The 27234-nt window shown below is 54.5% G+C and overlaps 1 protein-coding gene across 2 annotated transcripts in view; it reads right to left on the reverse strand.

Annotated features, from left to right (window-relative positions):
* Positions 1–316: 316 nt before the first annotated feature.
* LIMK2 (LIM domain kinase 2) overlaps positions 317–27234 on the reverse strand; it is a 71616-nt gene continuing 44698 nt past the window's right edge. For both annotated transcript variants that reach the window (XM_043975278.1, XM_043975280.1), the window contains 14 exons: positions 23124–23259; positions 19547–19656; positions 19009–19197; positions 18556–18661; positions 17637–17833; positions 15519–15705; positions 14283–14369; positions 10867–10998; positions 10231–10287; positions 6884–6949; positions 6234–6408; positions 5080–5135; positions 2756–2913; positions 317–1983 (listed from right to left, as the gene is read on the reverse strand). In XM_043975278.1, coding sequence (XP_043831213.1) covers positions 1839–1983; positions 2756–2913; positions 5080–5135; positions 6234–6408; positions 6884–6949; positions 10231–10287; positions 10867–10998; positions 14283–14369; positions 15519–15705; positions 17637–17833; positions 18556–18661; positions 19009–19197; positions 19547–19656; positions 23124–23259 — 1801 coding nt within the window. In that variant the 3' untranslated portion in view covers positions 317–1838. The remainder of the gene's footprint in view (positions 1984–2755; positions 2914–5079; positions 5136–6233; positions 6409–6883; positions 6950–10230; positions 10288–10866; positions 10999–14282; positions 14370–15518; positions 15706–17636; positions 17834–18555; positions 18662–19008; positions 19198–19546; positions 19657–23123; positions 23260–27234) is intronic.

A 27234-nucleotide genomic window follows, 5' to 3' on the forward strand; every position in this document is an offset into this window, starting at 1 on the left:
AAAATACATGAATATACTGTATACGTGACTCAGGTTCCAAACAAGGCTGAGCCCGTCCTAGGCCAAGGCGGGGAAGGGCTTTATAGAAAAGGAGACAAGGCCTAGACGAGACCAAATTCACTTCATTCCATGGGAGTGGGAGGGGCCTGAGAATGGGAGATGTCAGAGCCAGAGGGAAGGCTAGAGCTGGCTGAGCTGGGTAGTAAGGGGCAGATGGATCTCTGTGGTCACCAGGGCCACGTCCAAACCGGTTTCTTGGTCCCTAACTGCCCAACCAAAGCGTTTCCCAACAAGAAAAGTACCAGTGACACCTTTCTGATCCACAGCCCAAATCATTTTAATATTGTTTCCATCGGCTACACTTGCGGCTTCATTTCTTGAAGCTGACCCCGCTGCCTGGGGTGGTGCCCCTCTTCACACTTGCCCTGAAGCAGCCTGGCTCTTGCCCTCTCTGGGAAGGAGAGGGTTCAGGCCAGTTTCTTCTCCCATCCGACTTTGCTAAGGGCCTCTCCTCCCCATCAGGCCTAGCACATCCTGCCCCGAGGAGTCCCCTGAGGCCTACAGCCACTCTACACAACTCATTAGAAAAAAAGGCAACACAAGCAGTCCCACAATCCACCAGGCCTCTGAGCACTATTTCACATGTTTTTGTCCCCCCATCTCAGTCACCCCAGCCCCGATCCCCTGACTGTTTAAGCAGAGTGTCTACCTGGAGGTCCATCACCAGAGCAGGCCACTCCGGCTGCACGGCTGCTCCTTTGGATCCATTTTTGGGAGGAGCAGCCTTGCTGGGGATCTACCACCATGAGTGAGGGGCTGAGCTCCAGGCCGGCCAGGGAAAGGGCACCGGGAGTCTGAGAGGGTGAGCTGGCCTTGCTTCGGGGGCTCATGTCCCTCGCTAAGTTTCAGGTGGGGTTTCTGCTTCCCTCACCGCCCCAGAGGGCTGAAGATGATTTCATCAGCATGAGGGTCCCCCCATCGTGCTGGAGGTGCCCAGGGACAGGACCGTCTGCCTGGGCATCAGCCTCGGGTCTCTTGCAGTCTTATGGCCGGGTCTGCTAGCAGCTGGCCCTGGCCACCGTCATAAGGGGCTTTCTGAGCTTCCTGCTGCAGAGCCTGCCTTGGGGAAAGGGGCACCCCCATGATTAGGTTCCCAGGGAGAGGCCTGGTCTTCTCTGCAATGTCGAGACCCCTGGGTTAGTCGAGGTGTTGGAGACTCTGAGGCCTGCTAGAAGGCTCACACACAGGCTGGTAAAGTCACAGAGATGACCTCTCACAGTCTGGGAAATTCCCTGCAGGGGAGGGCAGACAGGGCAGCACCACACCAGCCACGCTTCACTCCCACAAGTCCACCACAGCAACAAGACCAGGCCCCGAGGGAGTGGGCAGTTCAGGCATCTGACCCAGGGAGGAGGGGAACTCTCCTCCGATGCACTGGGGTCGGAAGCCCCTCAAAGAGGCAGCAGGCTTCCTTGTCCCAGAAGCCCAGTTCCCAGCCAGTCCCAAAGTGGCCGATTTGCCCAGGCCAGGAGTGGGGGCATTTCTTCACAGCTTGCAGTTGAGGGTTGAGTCTGGAGACAGTGAAGGGGCACCCCGCATGCCCCCCAAGCTCTATCTCCTGAGCAGTAGTGTTGGGCACGTTTTCCTCCAGAGGAGGAGGTAGTAGCAGAAAATGGCCTTTTCCGCTCTCAAAGGGAGCCATGGATCCACCGGAAACCTCCGTGTGGCCAAACGGGTTGGGTCACTGCTCCAGAAATGGGCAGCGGTGCCCTGGGCCGCCCTGCAGGTGGCTGGGCTGCCGCGCTTCTCCTTCCACACTGTTGGTGGCCGGGGGGAGCTTAGGAAAGGGAGTCTCGGCTCAGCCCGTACTGCACACTCACGTCGTGGTCCAGCTCCTCCAGTTCCGAGGGCAGGGGGATCCCCAGCTCTCCCAGGTACAGACAAAGTGCTTCAAAGGAATCTTCCAGTTTGGAGAATGGGGGTCTGCAAAAGAAGATGAGCAGCACCTCAGGGCCAGGGCTCCTCTGTGGTCGCCACAGCAGGCCTCGAAGGCCAGCTGGTGACCACTGGGGCTGCCCCACGAAGCTTGGGAAAGGCCTGAGCTCCCTCAGGCACAAGGTGACTGCCAAGCATGCTTCTCAGAACAAAAATCTATAGGGGACAGCTAGGGGGCACAGTGGATAGAGCACTGGCCCTGGAGTCAGGAGGACTTGAGTTCAAATCCGGCCTCAGACACTTGACACTTACCAGCTGTGTGACCTTGGGCAAGTCACTTAACCCTCATTGCCCCACCAAAAAAAAAAAAGAAAAAAGAAAAAAAATAAGAAAACCAACCAATGGGGCAGCTAGGTGGCACAGTGGATAAGGCACCAGCCTTGGATTCAGGAGGACCTGAGTTCAAACCCAGCCTCGGACACTTACTAGCTGTGTGACTCTGGGCAAGTCACTTAACCCCCATTGCCCTGCCAAAAACCAAAAAATTAATATAGAAAACCAACCAACCAAATCTATGAGGCTGCCCCCATTTTATAGATGAGGAAACAAGCAGGTTTGGCTAAGGTTATGAAGCTAAGCAAAGGGTCCAGGTGGACCTGGGACTCGGGCCTTCTGACTCCAAAAGCAAGGTGCTCTGGCTCTATCCTGCTGCCTCAAAGAATCGATCTCGAGAGCTTGAGGGCCTTCCAGATGAACGTGCCCTTCCTCGAAGTGAGCGCACAAGACACTGTCCTGCAGGCCCCTCCCCACCACCACTCACCTGCTTTCAGGCTCCAGTTTACAGCAGATGGCGGCAAGGGGAAAGAAAGCTGGGGGACAGTCTGTGGGCACAAACTTCTCCCAGAAAAGCTTAACATTGAGGCCAAAGTCCAGTGTTCGGGGGAGACAGTCAGGGTCAGCATACACCTGCCCGATGATCTGTAGGTGAGAGGCAGGGAGAGTCACCAGCAGCTGGATAAAAGGGCATGCTTTTTGGTGGGAACATGAGGAAGACCAGCAGAGTCTCAGGAAGCCCCCGCTCTCCTCTGCCCCTATCTGAACCCCCCTCCATACTGACCAGCTTGTCTTCCCCAACACAGTCCAGCATTTACTCCTTGGGTGACAGACACACCTTGGCTCTCAGTTGAGAATCTCAGATCCAATCCAACATTGAGTCAGCTCTCTGGTGTGCCAGGCACCGTGCTAGAGACCTGCCCTCCAGGAGCTTAGTTTCCACTGGGATAATACAAATACTGTACCAAGAAATACCAAGTGATGAGTGGCGGGGGATGCATCTGAGCTGCACTGGGAAGGAAGCGAAGGATTCACTGAGGCAGAGGGGAGGAGGGAGTGCATTCCAGGCATGGGGGAACCACCTGAGCAACTGCTCAGAGCTCCCAAAGAGGGAGCACTGGAGGGTGGGCGTGGTGCGTACTGCTGGAAACCAAGAGTGGAATGGTCAGTAGGTGGGGCTAGATGGAAGACTGAGGATGCTGGGAGGCAACAGGGAGCCAGCAAAGGTTTCTGAGGAGGGTAGGGATGATGGGTGGAGGAGGCACTGGAATGGGGTTCACAGGCTCAAAGGAGCCCTAGGGGCCACCGAGCCCAAGGTTACAGATCACAGACTCGGAGCTGGGAGGTGCCCCAGAGACCATGTGGCCTCTCCCCTCAACTTGGAGGTGAGGAGATGAGCAGCGCTGCCCAGGTAGTAAGTGGCAGAGAGGCGTTGGAAGCCAGGTCCTGACTTCAGATTCAGGGTTCTTTCCCCAAGGGAAGACCCGTGAAGTAGAGAACAATCAGCAAGCCTGCACTAGAGTAGGGGTCGTGCCAGCTGAGAGAAAGGGAAAGACGTGAGAGATGATGGGGGCAAGGACCACCAAGTTCTAGAGATGGACAGAAAGGAAAGAGTCAAGGGTGACCAACTGCAAGATGACACACCTGGCTGACTAAAAGGGGGGCAGTGCCAAAGACAGAGATGGGGGCCTTTGGAGGCAGCCAATCAGCTCTTGGGGAGAATCCTAACAACACACTCCGTTTTAGACATGCTTAGCTCAAGGGGACTCCAAATGAGGCCGAGCAGGACGAGTCAGACAGAAGCAGTCGTGCCTGCACTGAAGCTGCACAAAGGTGCAGAAGACAACTGTGAACACACTGTGGGACTGGGCAGTTCAGAGGTCATGGGAACCTTGGAGAGAACCGTCTCAGAAGGTCTATTGCCAGGCACTGAGGAGTGAATGGCAGGGGTGAGGAAGGGAGAGGCAATGAAGGCAGATGCCCTTCAGAAGTGCAGTTACAAGACAAAGGCGATATCGGATCCAATTTGAGGGAGACTTAAAGGGTAAGGTTGGGTTGGGCGAAGGCCTGCCCATGCTTGCAGGTGGCAGGGAAGGAGCCAGTGAAAAGGGAGAGACTAAAGATGAGAAACAGAGAGGATGATGGAGGCAGCCAGCTCCCAGAGAAGGCCTTACCTACGGGAAGCTTAGCCCCGTCTTTACCAAAGGCTCAAGGCAAGGAGGGGAATATGTCGGGAGGTCACAGAGAGGGCTACAGGGATGTCTGGCCCAGGTGCAGTGGAGACTGTGAGCCAGGGGAGAATAAAGGGGCTGCCCCGGGGCCGTGAGGGCCCAGCTGAGATGAAATCACAAGCCTGGGCTGAGCCCCACGGCGTGTCTGGGGGACTCTGTCCAGTGTTTGGCAGCATGTGAGCAGGACTCGAGGAGGTGGCTGGGGATGGGGGTGAGTAATCTCAGTTAAAGCTTGGCCAGGTGGGAATGGCATACAAGGGCACCTGGGAATGCAGCTCTCCCTGACCCCAAGGCCGGCAGCGCGTCCCCAGCACTGAGTCCAGGGCCTTCCTTGTACTAAGTACTGGTTGAATTAAATGGATGGGCTGCGATCTGCACTGGCAGAGAACGGCCACATGGATGGGAGTGTGTTATTGGCTACTGTGTCGAGTACAGAACTCTTGTCTGTCTCAGCAGGCTGTGGCCTCCCCAGGGCAGCGAGTCAGTCTTATTCGACTGGCCTGAGGAAGGTGCCCAAGCCAGAGTGCGGCCCTTGCTGCCTCCTGCAGAGCGGGGTCCGAGCACGCTGTGCCCAACTCACCTCACAGAGCACTATGCCAAAGGAGAAGACATCCACGGTCTCATCGTAGCTCTTTCCTAGGGGAACATGAAAGGGGAGGGGTGAGAACTTCTTTGCTCTGTTCTGCAGCCAGGGCTGGGCTGAAGTTCAAAGTCGGGGCCTGAAGGCAACCTCAGGGAGATGGTGAAGGCTGAGCGGGCGGGAGGAAGCGAGGAGGGCCACTAGGGCAGGCACTGAGTGACTTTGGTCTTGGTCCTCAACACCAGGCTGGGGGGCGCTCACAGGGCACAGTTTGGAATCTGCAGGACTTTCTCTAGCAAAATAGCTCCTGGCCCCCAAGGTGGCAAGGGCTTTTCAGAAGGGACACAAATGACTCTACAACCTTGCCTGCGGGGGACAGCCCAGGCTCACACGGCCCCACATCTAACCTCGAGAGAACACTCAGGGGCAGCGGGCAGAGAGGGCATGAACACAAGAAGCTCCAGGACCTGTACCTGAGCTCAGAGAGGAAAGAAGATTCGGCTCAGAAAACCTGGACTCAGCCCTGCCTCAGCGGCCACTCTCGTCCCAAGAGTGTTTGCAAATCGCTCTTCTCAAAGGCTTGTGAGGGCCTGGAAATCTGCTGAGCCAGAGCTCGCTCCTTTGGGACAGGCAGGCAGGCAGGCAGGCAGATGGGCAGGCAGGCAGACAGGCAGATGGGCAGACAGGCAGGAAGACAGACAGACAGACACACACTCCCACTACCAGGCAGGGGCAGCAAGTATAAAAAAACAACCGGAGGGGCAGCTAGGTGGTGCAGTGGATAGAGCACCAGCCCTGGAGTCAGGAGTACCTGAGTTCAAATCCGGCCTCAGACACTTAACACTTACTAGCTGTGTGACCTTGGGCAAGTCACTTAACCCCAATTGCCTCACTAAAAAAAAAAAAACAAAAAAAACAACCGGAGAAGGGCTATGGGCTTGGTGGGCAGTTCACCTGCCTACGTGGCTGCTGGAGGCTGGTCCGTAAAGGGGAGCCATGTTCCAGTTCTTAAGGAGGTGGGGTGGGAAGAAATGCTTGTGATAATGCTGTGGGTCCAAAGGCCATGTGGAGGCCTCGGTCTACCCCACCCTGTAGCTCCAGTTCCTCCCATGACCCCCTGTGGCAGACGGTGCTGGCCTGGGAGCCTATCTCACCATTGAGCATCTCGGGGGCCATCCAGTAGGGGTTCCCCACCACTGTGTAGCGCTTTTTGCGGTCACTCTTGCGCAGGGTGCGCTTCTTGGTGGAAGCCTTCTCTGAGCAGGGCTTCTTCCTCTCCTCCACGATGAGCCTCGAGAGGCCAAAATCAGCCACCACAACAGTTTTATCCTGGACAGACACAATCCAGGGGCGTGACCGACCCACCCAGCCAGCAGGTTTCCCCACAAGAACAGCTCGCCCCTTCAGAGTGTGGGGGCGTTACGAGGCCTTCTCCTGGGGGTGGGCAGTCTCAGCATCAAACCTCCATTCTACAGAGAAGTGGAGGCCGAGGTCAGGCGGCTCTAAGCGCTAGAGCTAGGAGCCGCGCACCCAGGTTTCCCGGCTAGCGTCCAGTCATCTTCCCACCCCACGTCACTGGCTGCTGGAGAACTCCTCCCCGGGGACTTGGGGGCCTTCTGCAGGTGGCTATGGGTCGCTGAAGGCGGTCCCAGGATGGTGCCACCTCTGATGGGGTTGGTGAAGGAGACCCAGGGCTGGAGGTGAAGATGAGGGCATAGTCTGGGACCAGGGTAGTGGTTCATGGAGGGGAGCTCGAGTAAGCTCAGGAGAGATGGGCGTCTTGGGGGAGCCCAAAGGCACTCACCAGCTTGATGAGACAGTTGTGGGAGTTCAGATCTCGGTGAATGATGCACATGGAGTGCAGATAGGCCTGAAACGGGAGGGAGCAGGGAGGCACGTTGGCAGGGGCCAAGTCCTTCTGGTCAGGGCTCGTCCTGGTTTCCCCATCGCCTGAAACCTGCCCCCCCCTCCTTGGTGACACTGCCACCATCCTCACTCCCCCCCCACTCCGTGATCCCCATCCCTGCTCCTCCTGTGTTGGAGCCAGGCCCTCAAGCCCTCCCTGCTCTCCGGCTCTATCGGCTGCCTCTGGGTGACATGCTCCCTTCAGCCCCACAGTGCTTCTGGGCCTCCCATCACCTGCGGTTTCCATTATGCTGGGGGATACGGCTGGACCTTGTGGGACAAAGTTGCCCACTAAGCTGTCCAGGGCCTAAGCATTCTTCTTCCCTCTTTCTTGTGGAATCTTGGTGGTTCAAGCACTGCCACCCTACCCTGGTCCTCCCTCTGGGCAGACAACCTCACCAAGAGCTCTCTCAGCTTTCCCACTTCTCAGTATAAAAAGTTATGTCTTACACATGTCTTTTTTCAGAATATGTTCCATCCCTTAGGGGCAGCTAGGGGGCGCAGTAGATAAAGCACCGGCCCTGGATTCAGGAGGACCTGAGTTCAAATCCAACCTCAGACACTTGACACTAGCTGTGTGACCCCGGGCAAGTCACTTAACCCCTCATTGCCCCACAACAAAAAAACCAGAAAAACAAACAACAAAAAACCCCAGAATATGTTCCATCCCTTCTGAATCTTTTAAAAAATTTTATTCTCAACTTAAATTCTACAAATGAGTATCTCTATACCCACAGAACATACAAAAGGGTATCCTATAGGAAATGAAATCTCCATTTCATCTCACTTGCTTTAAAAAAAAAGGTATATAATATGCTTCATGTTAATTTCAAAACTGTCCTGATTATCAGTACTTCCTTCTTTTTTCTTTCCATGTTTCTAGGGTCTCCTTTTGGGGGCCCATATTAAGACGTTCCCCTCTCCCTACTCTCCTCCAACATCCCACCAGAACAGGGGTGCTTAACTTGGGGGCCCTAGGAGCAATTTCAAAGGCGACATGAATTTGTTTTTTCTTCATTTGCTACATTTAAAACCTTTCTTCTGTGAAGGGGTCCACAGGCTCCGTCAGAGAATCCAAGGGGTCCATGGCACAAAAAAGGTGAGGATCCCCCTGGACTAGAAGCCCGAATCTCTCCCTCTCTCCCGGCTCCTTTCCTGCCTACAAACATGCTCGGAGGTCCCCTATCCCTTGTCCCCTCTCACCCAGACCACTGTAACAGGTTCCCAAGTTACCTCTCTGCCCCCAATGGGCCCCAATCCATCCTTGGCAGAGCTGCCAAAATAACCTTCCTAAAAGCACAGACCTGACCAAGCCGATGCCATTCAGGGTCACTAATGACCACAGAATAAAACGCCCCCAATCCCCCTTTCATCTGGGCACTGAAGGGGCAGCCTCACTGGGCTGCCTTCTTCCATCAGCCTCTGAGCCTGCTCATGTGGCCCCCTCTCCAGGCCTGGAAGCCCCGCCCCCCCCATTCCAGCCTCTTGGCTGGCCAGTGGGCCTGCTGCTCCGTCCTTCTCTTGCAGCCTAGGCCCTGCCTCTGCCAGGAAAGCTTTCTAGACTCCCTGGCACAGAGGGGCAGCTCTCACGCTGGCTCCAGATCCTGGCCCCTTCCTAGACTCCTCAAGGGCAGATCTGGCTGTTTTCTGTCTCTTTCCTCTTGGCCCCCAGCACAGCTGTGCACCTGGGGCGGGCTGAAGGAGGTCTCTCCTCCCTGAAGCTGCCCCTCCACTCTCTCTTTCATTTGTCACGCCTGGGCTGCTCTTTTTTGTTTTATATCAGCTGGACCCTCTTCCCCTCTGTGAGGGTCAGCTCTCACTTAGGCACCCCTGGCCTTGGATAAGAGGGGAGTCAGCACTCACTGCTTTCACTGCCCTCCAACTACTGACTCTTGCATGCCTCAAAACCTGCTTTCTCCCGCATGCTCCTGAGTCATGCTCTGAGCTGGCCTCAGTGGCCTCCTCGTTGCCAAGCCCAGTGGGTCCCTCTGTCTGTCTGTGTCCGACGCTCCAGTCCTGCTGCGTATTTCTCACAGGTACTGCAGACTCAATGTATTCCAAAGCAAACTCACCACCAACTTCCTCCCAGCCGCCCCTGGTCTGTGATGGGCACCACCATTCGTTCACCAGGCCCCAAATCATCTTGGATTCCTGCTCTCTGTGCTCATTTCTGTTCAGCGATTAGACCCTGGAAATTCTACATCCTCCCCCAGCTCCCATCATGATCTCCTGTCCTTTCTTTGCCATTCCCACTGCCAGCACCCTGTCAGCGCTCCAACCCAGGGGACAAATCTTGGCGATCCGAACCAGATCCACCTACATTAGATTATTCATCTACATCCAGATTAGCCTTGCTATAAATAAAGCAGCTGCCCAGATCGGGTCACTCCCCTGCTCAACAACCGTCAATGGCTCTTTCATGGTACTGAACTCTGGACAAGCTCCTCAGCCCAGCACTTAGGGCCTTCTATCTTTGGGCCCAACTTGCCCTTCCCGCCTCTTTCTCCTTCACGGCCTCTGTCTTCTAGTCTTTCTGGTTGTTCCCTGCTTCATCTACAAGGCTGGTGATTCTCTGCCTTCATACTTTTGCTCACTTCAGCTCTCCTACACGGACTGTCCTGGTCTCTGTCACCACCTACAGGGGCTTATCAAAAGCCCATCTTTCACAGTTCAGCTCTTCTATAGCTTCCTCTAGGAAGCCTTTTCGGTGTGAACCCTAGTAGCAATCTGCTTCCTCATGAGGCTTATCTGTTTCTCCCTTTGATCAGAGTTCTGCCGGTATTTCCCTCACTCTCCCACAACCATAAAACTCCTAAGTGGTAGAGTTGGGACTGGAACCCAGATCTGATTTGTGCAGAAAAGAAGGAAAGAGGGAAGGAAGGAGAGAGGGAGGAAGTAAAGAGGGAAGGAAGGAGTGAGGGAGAAAGGAAAGAGGAAAGGAGGAAGAGAGGGAGGGAGAAAGTAAAGAAAGGGAGGAAGGGAGGGAAGGAGAGAGGAAAGAGTGAAGGAAGGAATACTACATTGGATGCTGGGAGTCAAACCCAAGGCCCTGTCCTTGCCCTCTGGGCAATTCCTGACATCACTGCTAAGGCCACGGAGTGAGGGAGGCTCAGAGGAGGGCAGAAAGTGAAGGACTGGCCAAAGACTTTTCAGCCCAGGCGCCATATTGCCTTTGGTCCCAGCTCTTAGGCCTTTCACCAACAGCTCGCTTGCAGGGAACCTTCGGGTGACTCTGGACATACTCACCATCCCCGAGGCGATTCCTTTGGCAAAGCTGACCTTCTGTTGCCAGGGAAACGGGTCCTGCAGGACAAGGACTGTCAGTACAAAGGGCAGCCCTTGGAGTCACATGGGGCGGCTACAGGAGGACAGTCTCTCTGTGTTGGGTCCTATTCCCACTCAAGGGCTTCGGGCTGGAATCACTAAGGGACAGAAGCTTCCCTGGTCATGGGGCCCAACCCCCTCATTTTGTAGGCGAGAGAGCTGATGACCAGGGGCAGGAAAAAGCTGGAGATTCTCAGATCATCAAAACTGGAAGGAACTTAGAGGTCACCTTGACCCTCCTCATTTGACAGATGAGGACCTGAGGCCAGAGGGGCGAGGAACATGACCACGGTTACACACAGCCTCAGTGACACAGAGGGGCCTCAGCCCCACACCTCTCCGTGCAAAGCTCTCTCTGCTAAACACAGGTTAGTACTTGGTTCTAAACCGGCTATTCTTCCATTAGTGTTAATAACCTGGATTTGAACCCAGGTCCTGACTGCAAACCCAGTGTTCTGTCCAGTACATATATGCCCTGGGCATCTGATGCTTGCCAACTCCCACCCCAAAGCCAGAGCTGTGCTCCTAACCCCCAGAGTCAGGCGGGAGCCCACTGACCACACTGCGCAGGAAGTCCTTCAGGGTGCCTCCCTCGATGTATTCTGTCAGTAGGTTCAGCTTCCTGTCCTTGTAAAGGACCCCAATGAACTTGAGCACGTTGGGATGGTCTAGGCCTCTCATGACCTTCACCTGAGAGGCAAGAGAGCATTACTGCTGGGGGGGGGGGGGGAGGTTTGGCAGGTGCTGGCAGGCACAGGGGAAGGGTGCTCCTCGACAGACAAAGAACCAAGACAGACCCTCAGAGTAAGTGGCTGCTCGGTTATGTCTAAGACACTCACTCAGGGACATTTGTATAATCTGTCTGTATGTCATTCTAGAAGTTCTAGGTCACTTGCCCCTGGGGAAGGGGAAAAAGGACAGATAGCTCTCCACATACACCCCCCCTTAGTGCCCATAAGTCTGACACCTAGGAGGTCAGGCAGTCAGTCAACAAGCATTTAATCAAGTGCCTGTTATGTGCCAAGTACTGTCCTAGGGATACAAACAGAGGCAGAAGCCAGTCCCTGCTCGAGAGGAAGCTTAGTCTATAATAGGGGAGGCAACATGCAAATGATGAGAGGCTGGACAGGTAGGAGTGGGCCCAGCCAAACCGAGGGCTTTGTATTTGGTCCTTGAGGCTACAGGAGCCACTGGAGGTGACTGAATTGTGGGGTTGGGGCATGGTCAGACTTGCAATTTAGGAAGATTGCTGACAACTTAGTGGAAGACGGGATGGAGGAAACTGAGGCAGAGACCCGCCTTGCCCCAGAAGGCCACTGCACAGGGAACCTGGCAGTGTCAAAGAGAGTAGATGGATGGATGGATGGATGGAAGGAGGGAGGGAGGGAGGGAGGAAGAGAGAAGGGAGCAGCTAGTAAGCCCCTACTGTGTGCGAGGCATGGTGCTTTACACCTTCTCACTCACGCAGGCCTCACAATGACCCTTGGAGGCAGGTGCTGTTGGCACCATTTTATATTTGAGGAAACTGAGACAAGCAGAGGTTGTGTGAGGCCGTGTCTGAGCTCAGGCCTCACGTACGCAAGGCCTGAACCTGCCCATTGCGCCAGCATCTCCACACCAGAGGCTACAAGGGTAGAACTGACAGACTCTGGGGTTAGAGACTGGGCAGCGGGGAGGGTGGGGAGGGTGTAGGGGACAAGGTAATAAGCCTGTTTGGGGCACGTCGGGTTTAATAGTGCCTGAAAGGCAGTGGGAGGGAGGGACCAGAGGTGGGCAGGGAGGCCAGGAGAGGCCTCGAGAAGCCTCACCCCCACGGGAGCTTGCCCAGGGCTGCTCACCCATTGCTCCTCCTTCAGTCACCTCTACTCACCATCCAACCTGGCCCTGCTTCTGTGGAGGGCACTCGCTTCTCACCCGCCCCATCCCGTCTCTTCCAGCAGACTGACCGCCCTCTGTCACTCTTAGGTATTTCCGGGAGGCCTGAAGCCCACAAACATGGCCACGCCCCGGCCCCTCTCTCCTCCCTCTTTGCCGTCTGGCCTCCTCCCGCACCGTGCAGCCTTCTCTAGCGCTGAGCCCGGGCCTCCCTGGAGCCTGCGTGTGACACTGCCACCATCCTCTTCTCTCTGGCTTCTGGGATGCCGCAATCTCTCTCCCGGCTCTCCTCCTCCCTCTCTGGCCACATCTTCTGTCTCCTTTGTGGGCTTCTCAGTCAAGCCATGCCCTGGGCCCTCTTCTCTCCCTGTCTGTACTAATTCACTTGGTGTCCATCAGCTCATCTCCACGTTGATGATTCTCAGATTCATTCGCCCCATCCAAACCTCTCTACCCACCTCGAGTCTGACATCTCAATTGCCTATAGGACATTTCCTTCCCCGCCAAACTCTCTCCTTTTCCAAACTTCCCTATTACAGCCAAGGGCCCCGTCATTCGCCCAGGCACTGGGCTGGCCACCTGGGTGTCACCTCGAGGTCTCTCTCATTTCCATGTGATCAGTCGCCAGGTCTGCTCGTTGCTGCCTCTGTTACGTGTCTCCACTGGAGCCCCTTCTCTCCTCTTGGTGCTACCCCTGCCCCGGGGCAGGCCCTCGCCTCCTCATGCCTGGACTAGAGCCTCACTCCAATCCATCCCCTACTTGGCTGCCAAAACCCTCTTCCTAAAGTGCAGGTCTACTTGGGTCACCTCCCTATTCAGTAGGCTTCCTCTCGGCTCCAGGATTAACTAGGAAATGCTGGACTTGGCCTGTGAAGTCCTTGCTCCTTGCTTTCCAGTTTCCTCCCACTTTCCATCACCACAACAGTGTGCGCTGGGCCTAGAGCCAGACCCTCCAGCTCTGTACACCAGGCGCTTCCCACAGCTGTCTTCGAGCCTGGGGGGCTCTCCCTCCTGGCTTCTCTGCCTCCCTTCTGTCTCAGTGTCTCAGCTAAGGTCCTGCCTTCCTGATCCCACTCCCGATAGCCCTTCTCTCTGAGACCGCTCCCTCCTGATCCTGCCCAGCTTGTTCATACAAAGGCCTCCATAGGGGGGCAGCTAGGTGGTACAGTGGATAAAGCACCAGCCCTGGATTCAGGAGTACCTGAGTTCAAATCCAGTCTCAGATACGTGACACTAGCTGTGTGACCCTGGGCAAGTCACTTAACCCCCAAAGCCCTGAAAAAAAAACCAAAAACAAAAAAACAAAGGCCTCCATAGACTGGAAGTCCCTGAGGGCAGGACTGTCTTCTGCCCTTCCTGTCCCCAGATCTCAGCATGGAGCCTGGGGCACATTGCAGACAGTAAATGCCAGCTGACTGACTGACTTCTCCACCCTCCACATCTAATCAGCTGCCATGCCTTGTTGATTCTCCCTCCACATTGCCATGTCTATACCCTCTGCATCCATCACTACCTAGTTCAGGTTTGACAGAACTAGCCTCCTAATTTGTCTTCTGGCTTTCTCTTTCTTCTCTTCAATCCATCTTTCATACAGCTGACAACCAACCAACGAGCACTTAATAAGCACCTACTGTATGAATGTAAGGCATTAGGCTAGGCACTGGGGACACAAAACCAAAACTCAAACAGTCCCTGCCTGCAAGGGGTTCCCAATCTACTTGGGAAGACGACTTATGCCTAGAGAGGTACACAATCTGGAGGAGAGGGGCATCAGCAGTGGGGGGTGGGGCAGGTTGCAGGCATGATGGACAGCCAGGGCAACGGCAGTCCTCCAGACTCGATGGCAAGTCAGGCAGGGTGGTGGAGAGCAGGAAGGGGAACCATCTGTCAAACCCAGCAGTGACACTGAGGCTGACGGAGGGCTGGGAGGAGCCTGTTCACATGCAGTCGGCACTTAATAAATGCCCCCCTGAAGAGGGTCATTTCAGTCCTGCTCTTTGAATAGCTGATTCTACACCTTCCCTTCCCCAGACCATCTGAGCCACCAGAACAAGAGAAGGTGGACTGTTCTCAGGGCAGCCACGGCCCATTCTCCGTACCTCTGTTAGGAAAGTCTTCTGGGTCTCCTCGTCACACCGGATTAACTCCTTCATAACCATGACCTTGCCAGTAGCCTTGTGTGTCACCTGTTGGAATATTGCCTGGATAACTAGAGGAATGACTCAGACATCCATGGGGGACTCAATGGCAGGGGCTTCTGGAACTGGCTAGGCAGAAACACTGGCAAAAGGAGGTGCCAGCTGGGAACCTCTAAACCAAGGCCTAGCAGGCTCCAAGGGGCATCGTGAGTGAACGTGCACACGTGCACGCATGCACACACACACACGCAGAGCCCACACACACACACACACACACACACACACACACACACACACACACACACACACAGACAGAGCCGGCACACAAGGAAGTCTGGGGGCCCATCAGGGGACAGACATTTCTTCCTGAAGGATGGTTTCACACAGAACAACATAAACCAGAAGAGGGAAATGGGAAGCGAGGCAGGATGGAGCAGGAAAATCCATGATGTGCCAAGACAAAGAGGGATGCGGGCCATTTGGCAAAGGAGCCACCTGAGACTCCAAAGAGCTCGGGGCAGGGTCTGTGTGATAGCCAGGCACGGGAGCCAGCCATGCTTTCCTCTCCTTCCCTTCTCGGGGGACACGATGCACGTGAGAGACAGGGAACAAGCTGCTTACCTGGCCCCACCTCCCATCTATGTGCAGAGAGGGAGGAGGAGAGAAACAAGGGTTAGGCTCTTCCTGGGCAGGGCCCACCGCCCATCTCCCCACCAAAGCAGGTCTTTGATAAGTAATTGTTAGTTTAAGAGACAGGGGATCAGGGAGACTCTAACACTGCCCCTGGGTCAAACTGGGCCTCTGGAGGGCACGGGGCATCTCATTTCTAGGTATCGAGTGAGCCTGAGAGTGGGGGTGGGAGGGGGCGGGGATTCACCAGCTGGAACCATAAGGTTGAGAGAGAGAAATAAGGCAACCGGGTGTTGGGCCAAGCATGTGGATGAGACACCCTGCCTCTCCCCATCTCCTTCCCACCACATCACCTCCTGGCAGCCTTTCCTTTCTCCCTCCCTGACCTGTTCTTCATTCCCCTGCCGTCTCAATCTTCCTATTCACAGATCACACATCTGGTCATATTCCGCACACCATACACGCAGCATCGGCTGATCGCCACACTGCATGCTGGCTTAACAGGACTGAACACAGCCCACTGAGCTCCCGGCATCAGGATGGCCGCTGTTCCCCACGCGCCCTCACCTTGATGGCCTGTCCAAAGAAGCCCTTCCCCAGGACCTCTCCGTGGGTCAAGTCGCAGGGCCGGAAGATCTGCTGTGAGTAGCTGCTGGAGCAGCGCAGGGATTCTGAGCGGCTGATGTCCCGGCTGAGCAGCAAAGGCTCCTTTGGGGAACAGGGACCTGGGGACTTGGAGATACTGTTACTGCGCCTGGGGAAGGAGGGTCAGTGGGTTAGGGTTAGGGCCTGTCTAGACATACCCTCAGCTGTCTCCCCAGGACCTGTTAGTACGGCACCCCTGCATGCAGTAAGTTCCTAGTATGTGTGTGCCAGACGTCCCAGTGAGGCAGACAGGGCACGTGCAATGATGATCACTGGAGAGACGGGGGAGACCCAGAGACCTTACGCCAAAGGTCACAGACTGGGACTCCGCACAGCCCAACAGTCCTAATGTCGGTCAGAGCAGCTCCAAGATGGAGGGCACTGCCAGGGTTGGGGAGGGGGGGGCGGGCATTGTCCCCCAGAGATCTCCAGGTACAAGCAGACGGAGCACCTCCGGGTGTGTTACAGCAGGCTTCCTTTTCTCCCACCCCTCTGCCTGAGGCCCTGAGCTGTCCCTTCCTGCCTTCCCCGGCAGATCCGCCCCTGCCCCATCCCCACTCTTGCTATTGCTTGGCTCCTTCCCTGCTGCTCTCAAACATTCTCAGGTCTCTCTGCCAGTCTACACTCGATCCTCAGCTCCTTAACAGTCTGGCTTCTAGCCTTAACACTCACCTGAAAAGGGCCCCTTCCAAGGTCACTGCCCCATCTGAGGGGCTCCTCTCTCTCCTCCTGCTCACAGTCCCATCTGCTCTCTCGGATGCTGAGCAGTGTCCCTGTTCTGGGCTCTCATGACACCCTTCCCTCCTGGGTCTCCTCCCGACCTCTGCCTGGATCCCCCTAATTCGGGGTTTCCTCACTGTTCTGCCCTCAGTCTTCCTCTTCTGCAGCTTCTCTCTCTCTCTGTCTTTCCACGGGTTCAACAATCATCTTCATACAGATCACTCACACATCTGTTTCTCCCTCTCTCCCCTGAACCTCAGTCTTGAATCGCCAACTGTCCACTGGCCCTTTCAAATTGGATGCCCCCGAGACATCCCAGACTCAGCATGTCTAAAACAGGATCTGTCTCCTTTCCTGTCCAACCCTCCCGCTCGTCTACGTTTCCTCATTTATGCCAAAAGGCACGGCCAGCACTCCAGCCTCCCGGTCCATCACCTCAGCATCGCCTGCAGCTGCTCACTCTTCCCCACCACCCGTTGCCAATTCAAAAGCCAACTCTTGTGGCTTCTGTCTTCACAGCGCCTTCTAGCACCTATCCCTTCTCTCCACCTTCCTTCGGCCCTCATGACCTCTCGTCAAAATCGTTCAAGCAGCTTCCTGATTGGCTCCCTCCTGTCCATCTGCCACACTGCCACCAAAGTCATATTCACCAGCTCAGATCTCACCATGGGCACCCCACCCAACCAACTCCAGAGGCTCCCTCTGGCCTTTAGGATGAAACACATGAAACACAAATGCCTTGTTTGGCTTTTAGAGGCTCCCCCCGCCCACTTCTGGGTCCCTCGGCTCCTCACAGCAAAGCCCTCCCTCCTCGTCTCCATGTCCAGGAGTCCCTCCTGTTTTCTCTTAAGGCACAGATCATCTTCTCCCTGGGCTCTCCCTCTCTCCCTCCTAAACTAGCGGGCATTTAGCTATTTTGTATAGATTTGTGTTTAATCACTTTCTACAGGTGTCCTGTTGTCTCCCACACTGGCCTTCGTCAGCTCCTTGCAAGTGTGGATGGTTTCCTTCCTTGTACTTGTACCCAGGCCCAGGGCCCGGAATGATCAGTAGGACTTCTTAGCCGACTGTCAATGGATGAGTTTGACTTCCCTTCACTAGCTCTGCACCCCCTCAGCCCGTGGGGTCCTGTCTAGAAGGCTCCTTAGTCCCAGTGGATCACATGGCCAGACTCCGGCTAGTCGAGCCTGCCCACCACCAAGGGTGGTTTGACAGCGAGGCCACTCCGGTGCTTCAGGATGTCAGGATGCGGGGTGCCCCGTCCCTTTGTCTCCCAGGCCCCACAGAGGAGGTCGGGGCAGGGGAGATGCAGGGCCGCACCTGAGAGATCGCCTCCGCAGGGTCCCATCCAGGTTCTCCTTCACCTCCAGGGTGCTCCTGGCATGAGGGGCCCCGACGGTCTTCATGTGGGGGGAAAGTCGGGTGTCTAAGCGGAGGTGATCCAGGCGCTGGGAGACGGGGTCATGCTCAATCAGGAGCTGCAGGGTCTGGCTCGTCTTGTTAACCATGTCCTCTACCTGGAGGTGAAAGCGGAGTGAGCTGGGCCGGCTCTGCGGAGAAGGTCCCCTCTCCTCGCCTGGGCTCTCTCCCCACTCCACAGCTGACCAGGCTATGAGGCTGCCCATGTTCTTCTCTTGTGGGTGGTTTCAGTTCTCGGGGTGGGGGTGCTCTTTGCTGGGTCCTGGAGCAGCAGACCCTGCCCTGTCTACACAGCCTCCCCAGAGGCCTCTCTGCTCTTTACCTCAGTCAGGTGGACAAAACATATCATCAGTGTCCCAAGAAGAGACTCCCAGGACATTAGGGCTGGGAGGAACTTTGGCAATCATCTGATTTTACATTTTACAAGGAAACTGAGGCCCACAGAGGGAAAGTGATTTACACATGGCCACCAGTCTCCAAAATCCCATGTTTAGGGTCCACACTCCACCACGATGCCCCCCCACAGCTCATTGCCCAGTCCAGAAAGGATGGGGGGGGGGGCAGCTAGGTGGCGCAGTGGATAGAGCACTGGCCCTGGAGTCAGGAGGACCTGAGTTCAAATCCAGCCTCAGACACTTAACACTTACTAGCTGTGTGACCCTGGGCAAGTCACTTAATCCCAATTGCCTCACCAAAAACCAAAACAAAACAAAAACCCAGAAAGGATGGGGGTAGGGGGAGAAGGATGGTCCAAGTGCTGAGGATCGGGGCCTCCTCCCTAGCCATAAATCAGCCATGTGGAAGGCTCTAGACTTCATACCTCCTCCACCCGCAGGGTTCGCACGGGGGTCCCATTGATCTCCAGGATCCGATCCCCAGGGTGGATGGCATTCCGGATGTTGGGGCTGATGTGCATTCGGCTGACCCTGAACAGAGAGAAATGCAAAGGGGGAAGAGGTCAGGGCAAAGTGGCCCTCGGGACAATTCCTGTAGAGGCCATAAACTTTCAGGAAGGGTCTTCTTTGTGCAGGGTCTGAGAGGCCTGAGCATTTCCTCCCTCCCTCCAGCACAGCCCACCCTTAACGATGGCATGACCCAACAGTTCAGGCCACAGGCCCCGTTTCACTTTTCCCAAGGCCTAGGCCTGCCAAGGGAAGGGAAGGAGTCCCAGGACCCAGGAAGGGCGGCTGGGGGGAGGGATTCCACGTCAGGCAGGTGCTGGGGAATGGTCTGGGGTCTCAAAGCCTCCAGGCCCACCTTTGTGGATACTCACTCATTCACTTGTACGGTAGTGGCATAGTCGGAGCAGGCACTGTCGACGGACACAGAGAAGCCCCTCTTGCCTTCGGTGGTGGCTGGCACGGAGATGAGTGTGACGGAATAAGGCAGCTGGTCATGGACAGACTCGGTGGAGAGCCTCTCAAACATGGGTGTGAGCACCACCTCATTGTGGCACTTCCCACTACACAGAGAAGACAACCTATGAGCTTGCTCCTTCCTCTCTCCACATGGGCCCTGCCAATCCTTACCCCCATCACCCCTTTCCATGCCCTAGACCCCACAGGGTGCTGGAAGGGGACCTGTCAGTCCCACGTAACACCCAAGCACTCTGCAAACTCCCAGTGCCCGCACTGGATAAGGAGGGCTGGAGGGCATTATTATTACAACATTTTAGAACAATTCTGTGGGGTAGGCAGGTCATTTCTGAGATAAGCAAGCTGAAGTGGGGTTTGTGCAAAGGCTGCCCCCCCCCCTCCCAGACTCTCTGTGGGGTGGTTATTATAAAGAGGGCCATATGCCCGTCACTTTACCAGTACAGAGTGGAATGCTGAACCAGGGCGTATGCATCTCCATCTTCAATGATCACCTTACAGCTCATGCAAGCAAAGCATTCTGGGTGATACTTGTATTCTCCAGCTACCTGTGTGGGAAGGAGGGAAGGGGGGGGAAGGGAGATGTGACAGGTTGCCTATTATCCGGGAGACCTGATGGGTTCTAAATGTTTTGGTGCCAGGAAGGCCTAATTAAAAGCCACGTGCTTGGGATGCTAACCTCTCAGGGGCAGGCCTGGACCAGTGCCATCACGTGGCATTCCTGCTCACTTCATGGAGTCATGGAAGGGTCTCTGCCCTGGAAGGGAAATACCTCCATCCCTTGCTGAGTCCCCCAGTTTCAGGGCCAAGGGGCCTCAGAGGCCGCCAAGACCAACAAGGTCCCGGCAAGACACCTGCCTCTGACCTCTCTGACAGGCCTCAGTAGCTCCCACCTGCCTGCCAAGGCAAGCCCACAGACTCCTCTGTCTGGGCCCCTCCCCCGGCGCTGGCCTCAACACCTCAAACGCTTCTCTCTGGCTGAACCCTCATGTCCTTACCTCTGAGGTATCACACTCACAGCTACAGACACCAGGAGCCCTGAGCCTGATCAAATGGAATTGGGAATGGTTCACAAAATACATAAAAATACAGCACAGATGATGCTAGTCTGTGATTTTCTACGTCGAGGTGTCTGTTTTCATTTGCGTTTGATACCACAGCCATACTGCACCTCTTAAAAAGGCACTTGCCAGGGAAAGCTGTTTGTTCATCAGTGTTTGTATCTCCCCACTAGAGTGTAAGCCTCTGGAGGGGAGGAAGCATATCATAGCTAAAGGATCTTCCAGGATCATTACAGGGTGTCCCAGAAGTCTCAGTGCAGTCTAAAACCCTGTCCTAAGACTTCTGGCTGTGAGCTAGCATTCTTTGGCCATTACTAGCCCCCCATTACCGCTTCCCCCCCCACTCCAAGCAGTCCTCCATTTCCGGGCCTTTGCATTGGCTGTCCCCCACGCCTGGAACACCTTCCCCTCCTCCCTCTGCCTCAGGAGGCTTGAGGTACCAGCTTCTGCTCGGAGCCTTCCCTGTTCTGATGCCCACCCACCTACTGCTTTCTTTAGGGGGTTGGCTTCCTTCTGGTCTGCATTCCCAGGACCTAGCCCACTCCCCACACACAAAAGGCACCTAACAAGGGCAGCAGTCTTTACATTTCCCTCAGGCCCTTTACAGAGTCTGCACTTGAGGTGAGCTGCCACACCCACTCTGCCAGGCACCCAAGGCCTGACACAGACAGACTTGCAGACCTACACTGTGCCCCACTCTGCAGAGATGAGGCCCCCAGGTCCCTGAGGGCAGGGGCTCCCTTCTGCCCTCTGCACCTTAAGCCGTCTCCACACTGGATAATCACCCCAACCCAACGAAGGGGACAAGAGTCAGGTGGAGAGACTCAGGATTTCAGTGTGGGGAGGGAGGCCCAGAAAAAAGACAGGCCCAGGGCAGGGAGCTGGGAGTGGCAGGGCCTGGTCCCCACTCAGCTCTTCTGGCTTCCCCACCTACCATCCTGGACTTGGGGGAGTCAGACAAAAGTGGAAAGAACCTCCCTGGGTCTCTGCTTTCTCATTTGTAAAATGAAAGGCCTGGACTAGATCAGTGGTTCTTAGAGCCTCTTTTGTGTTATGGGCCCTTCTCAGATACCCCAAAGAAAAGTCAAAGAATGGAAAGCCAATCCATTCTACTAGAATACAACTGTTAAAATGTTAAGAGAGGGGCAGCTACGTGGCGCAGTGGATAAAGCACCGGCTCTGGATTCAGGAGGACCTGAGTTCAAATCCAACTTCAGACACTTGACATGTACTAGCTGTGTGACCTTGGGAAAGTCACTTAACCCTTGTTGGCCCGCCAAAAAAAAAAGAAAGAAAACAAACAAACAAAAATGTTAAGAGAAACAAGCTCATGGAGCCTGGGTGAAATGCTGGGCCCTCACCTGGTTTAACAGGTTCCAAACCATCTGGTAAATAGCATCTCATGATAACAGCACCATGAGGTGGGGAGGACAGGCATCTATTTCCATTTTACAGAAGAGGAAACTGAGGCTTAAAGGGAAAAGTCACACATCGACTCCCAGGCCAACACTCTCTCTATCTGCTAGATCAGGGCTCCTTAAACTTTTCCCACTTGTCACCCCTTTTTGCCCCGCCAAATTTTGCACGACTCCAGATATATAAAAAAGGTCTACAGAACCTCTTACTTTTGTCGATTTTTCATGACCTCCACATTCTGTTACGTGACCCACAGTTTAAGAAGTGAGGCGCTATTTTACTTCTAAACCCACACCCCTAAGACGTAGCAACTAGGACTTCCCAACTCCTCTTCCCTTCCTGAGCCCATGAGCAAAAGACTCCAGAGACTCCAAAGCCTAGAGGCCCAATGAAGGCCAAGGGTCAGGAGCGGGGGATCTCGCTCTCCCTTCTTGTTGTATGTAACCTCTTCTCTGCCTTGAGTCCCCCCAGGCCTTGCCTCCTCAGGACCCTGGCACTACCCCAGAGAGGTGCGGTGGAGGTGGGGACTGGGGCCCTGGAGCCTTGCCCATAAGCCCACTGGGCCAGAGCTCTAGCCAAGTGCTGCGGTGCTAGCACCGTGCTAGCTGAGCACAGCTCATAATGCTGGCGGGGCCCCCCTTTCTAGCCCCCGGCCCTGCAGGGCCGTGCCTGCTTCATGTTCCCTGGCCAGGAATCTGGTCTGGAGGAGGCAATCCTGTTGTCACCCACTCTTGGCAATGGGAGGATTCTGTAATTCCCAGGCCCCAAGAGCTCCCTCTCAGAGGAGCCTCCCTTGACCAGAGCTCCCCAGTATCTGATAGGCCCAAAGAGCTGCTTGGTTCACTGAGAGGTGAAATGCCTTCCCTGCTTGTGCTGATTTGAAGCCTGGCGGTCCCGTCCTCCTTCCCACAGGGCCTGGACCCCCCAGGAGTGACCGGCTGGGGGCCTATCCGCACTGTCCTGCCTTCTTACAGCGCAGCACATTTGCGGTGGGCCCCCCCCCCCCCCGACCCACGGGGAATTCTGCCCTCGTCTTGGCCAGCTTGGCCTCTCCTTGCCCTTCCAGGCCCAGTCTGAGAAGTTGTCCCTGATCTTCCCAGCTGAAGGGGACTTTGGCTGCCCCAAATTCTCTTAGCCCACCCTGCTCCCTCCTTTGCCTCTATCATATTTCTCTGGGTCTATGTCTCACCCTCCCTTAGAGTTTAAGCTCCTTGAGGTCAGGGACTGTCATCTTGCTTTTTGGTGGGGAGAGGAGAAAGGAGCTGGGATGAAAAGGGTCCCAGAGCTTTATATAGCTCTTTCCCAGTTTTCTCTGATGCCTCCAAACCCAGTCTGTGTCAGACTTGGCCCAGTTATGCTGCAAGGTTTCGGGGCCCCCTTTCTTCCACAGGCGTTTTGGGGGCCCCTATTTCCTTGGGGAGCTTCCCCTGAGCAGGAGAAACCCCTGGTGGCAGAACAGTTGGCAGGATGAGAAAATGTAGGCAGTTGGCGAGACTTGTCTCACTTCCTCTGGCCTGCAGGAAGAAAGGAGTCCTTACCATGGCAGGCCCAGTCATGAGCAGTGAGCATCCATGGCAGAATTCTCCAAACTTCCCCCAGTAATCCTTGTGGCAATAAAGCTTCCCGTCCTTTTCATAGTACCAGTTGGTGAGAGGATCCTGACATTCTGAACACCTGAAAGAGAAGACAGACAAATATGGGGGTTCTTCAGAGGCTGATGCTCCACGCTCAGGGAATCTGTCATGGCCAGCATCCATATTTCCTCACCATGACCCTGTGAGGTGGCTGACACTTGTAGTCTTCCCATTTTACAGAGGAGGAAACTGACCTTTGTTGTGGCTATGCGGGCAACACTAGCAGTGCTTGGCACACAGTAGGCATGTACTAAATGCCTGCCGATTGACTGACTAGTTGAAGTTGGGGCTTTGGGATCCCCACCCGGGTTTTCTGTCTCCATATCCAGCACTGCTGGTAGAAAGACTGATTACATTTTCCCCTAATTCAAAGCTGAGAGAGAGAAAGAGCCTGTGGTTCCACAACTCTTCCAAGGGGCCAATGACTAGCCCTGAATGGAAAAGGCCATGGGTGGGCATCAAGCTCAGATGGGCGCTACTTCCCACTGCACTTTACGTTGCACCCATTACCAACACTAGCCTGAATGTTGGTCTTCTCTGCCCACATTCAGTTAGGTGCCCGTTCTATTTCTTCATGACTCTCTCAGACCTACTCTGTGCCCTTCAAACAGTAGGGCTCTTCATAAATGCATTTGGCCACCCAGCAATAGTCCACATGGATGCGCCAGTATTTCAAGGCCATGGAGTGTCTGGGAGGTGAGCACTGGTTCCACTCTATTCTTGAGGGAGGACTTGGGCCCCAAGGAGGAGCCTCTCTTGAATTTAGACTTATCCTTGGACAACACAAATTTGAGTCCATACTCAAGGCCTTTCTGACTTGCTAGAAACATGTGGTTTCCTGGAGAGACTTTAAGATGCCAGGATCATCCCCATGCCAACCAAGAGGCAATGGATTAAAGGCCCAGTAGAGAGAGAAAGACAGAGAGAGATCTACAGAAGTTATCTGATGACGGGGAAGAGGAGTGGGGTCATAGACCCCTGTGGTGATCCGAGGGAGCCTCTAGACCCCTTCTCACAATGTTTTAAATGTAAAAAATAATACACAGGATTACAAAGGAGACCAGTTATATTAAACTGTAATCACTGAGATAGGAAACAAGTAAGTCTGTGGACTCCTTGTGTTAGCTTCCCCTCTCCTTTAAGCTTAAGCTCACACGGTTTCCTTCGGAGGCCTGTGTAATCTCCTCTGACTGTGGATACTTCAGAGCTTCCCTAATTTGTGCATGAGATCCTCATACTGAGATCTTTTCAAAGGTCAGCTAAAAGGCCATCTCCTCCTGGAAGAGGCTCTTCCTGGTCCCCTGGGGCCGGGCTTTTGTCCATCCCCCCACATCCCTCCAAATAGCCTGTATCTGTTAGATTTTGTATATCCTTTTGTGGGGACAATGTGCTCTCCTTAAGGGGAATGCTTGCTGAATGGAACTGACTTCCTTTTGGTCACCCTCAGGACTGGCCTCTCCTGCTCTGGCTGAGCTGTCAGGAAATCTCAGAGCCGGGCGGCCCACTAGAAGTCAGTGATTCACCCCCGGCGGCTGGCCTTTGCATGCTGCTTCAAGGTTTGCAAAGCACTAGAAATAGGATCTCACCTGGTCCTCCCAACAGCCCAGACAGCTAGGTGCTGTTACTGTGCCCATTTTAAAGATGAGGGAGTGGAGGCAGACAGCAGGGAAGTGTCGGAGGCTGGGTTTGAACTCAGGTCCTCATGACCAGGCCTAACATTCTATCCACTTTAGCACATGTGACCTCCCCCCTCCCCCCAGGTCATCCAAACCATATAGATGGACAGACAGACAGACACCCCAATGTGAGAGAAAATTCACATGTGACAGCCCTCCTATTGGAGAGTTTCCCCTCACATTCTATTCCCTGACTCAGAATCTTCTTCAGAAACCACCTGCAACTCTTAGGAGTAAAGGGGATAAAGGAATAGTCACGATGAGTGCTGCTTGATGAGGCCCCTCTGAGCTGCCGAGTGGCAGATGCCTCAGGAGGTGCTAGTTCTCAAGTTGACTTTACAGTCTAGCTTCTGAGAACAATACCTTCTTAAGGGTTAGCCAGCTGTGGTTACAATCCAGTTAACTTGAAGTAGGCTAATCAGCAGTTAATCACTCTCACTTGATTCAGTCAATCTAGATCAATCTCCAGGTGGGTCTTTGAGTATCTGCTAAATCCCATTATTTTATCACAGCTCCAAGGAGGGCTTGGAGGACTCCTGCTCAGAAGCATCACAGGAGAAATTCCTGCTCAGCCCCTGGCTGGACTTGATGCTATGGCTGCGTACGTGATTCTACACAAAGTGCTTCACGGCCTCTGGGATCTTATGATCTAGCCAGGGAGAGAAAAGACCCATGAAACAGCTAAGTCCCAGTAAAAGGCAGCAGGCCTTTCAAAAGGGAGGGAGGCCTGGCTCTCATTCCCCAGTGGCATGGACTCCTTCCTCTTCACCTATCCAAAATGCTTTTCACTGTTCAAGGCTTAGCTCGAAGCCCAGCTCCTTCAAAGACACCCTTCTGAGCCCATGCCCCAAGCCCGGTGGTTCTTACTGTCCATTGTATATTGTAGTTGGAGGACCTGGGTTCAAAACTCGACTGTTACTGCCTGTGTGACCAAAGCTTCCTCTTGGGTAAAATGGCTTCCAAGGTCCCTTTCCAACTCCCAGTCTTATGACCCTAGAGGAGCCAGAGCGGGGTCCACGTGACATGCTCATTACCCGACGTACCCAGGCTAGAGGCCTGGTCCCGGTCCCACCCTCCCACTGGTATGTGCACAGGAGAGCCGGAGGGCACCGGGAGAATGAGAACATGTCCTACCCTCCGCTGCCAATATCCTGCTTTTGTTTGCCGGAATCGTCCCTGGTTGGGTGATCCCGAGGCAGGAGGGGTGTCAGGGAGAGGCGAGTACGGACAAGCAGGAGAAGAGTCAGCTTGTTCTGAAGAACGCCTGGTTAAGAGAGTGGCACATGGTATCTACGTGGAAGACCTGCATGTGGCTACACTAAAATCCAGAGAAACAGCCAAGGCATTCCAAGAACAAGGAGGACTATGGGAGGCAGCTAGACAAGGGCCCCGAGCTCTCTCCTGTCCCAGAAGGCTTCAAAATAACACCTAAGAAGACCATTAGAGTTTAAAGGGGATGCTTCCTAATTAAGCTCGGAATAAAAAATCCATTATGATGCCTGTCCATGACCCCGGGTTCTCAAAGGCTATGTTTGTTACAAACTATCTAAGTCTTAGCAAGCCAGAAACATAGGAATCCTGGCAACGGACCACCGTTCGAATAGCTCATCACCAGAAGGCTGGCTGGTCACTAGATAATAACTCTGGGTATAGCGAGGAAAACCGAACACCAAGAAACAGACATAGGAGTGGAAACGTAATACATTAAAGAAACAGGCAGGAAGGGAGAAGAGAAAGACAGAGAACAGAAGAAAAAGAAAGAAGAGGCTCAAGACGAGGCACAGAACAGGGCACGAGTCTTCTTCCGATCTGCCAGTCTCTCTGGCGGGGGGGGGGGGGGGGGGGGGGTGTTTACAATCCCTTTTGTGGGACTAGCCTTAGGAGGAAAATCACTGAGCAAAGGAACCTCAGCCCAGGGACCCCTCGCCTTTGCTGGGCCATGGACCCCTTGGGGAGTCGGTCTAGTGAAGGCCATGGGCCCTTCTCAAAACTTTTTACAAGAACAAAACAAAATCAAATTCGATTGCAGAGGAAGTCGATGACACTGAAATAATTACCCCCCAATTCAAGGCTCCCGGTGACCAAGCCTGGCCCTGGAGGCCCCACTCACCATGGACCCATCACCCCCAAGGCAGGGCTAACACAGTTCCTGGAGGCCAATCGGGTCTAGATCAGAGTCTAGGCCTTGGTTGGTGCTAGACCAGGAAGAGGAGAACTCTGTGGTCTGGCTTTTTAAATTTATTTTTATTTTTTAGAACTTTATGTGGTTTTTTTTAAATAGGGATTTCAAGTTAGCAAAGTGCTCAGCATATGCCACCTCATTTGAGGCTCACCCTCTT

Source organism: Dromiciops gliroides, chromosome 1, assembly GCF_019393635.1.
Source record: "Dromiciops gliroides isolate mDroGli1 chromosome 1, mDroGli1.pri, whole genome shotgun sequence".
In the NCBI taxonomy this organism is placed as follows: Eukaryota; Metazoa; Chordata; class Mammalia; order Microbiotheria; family Microbiotheriidae; genus Dromiciops; species Dromiciops gliroides.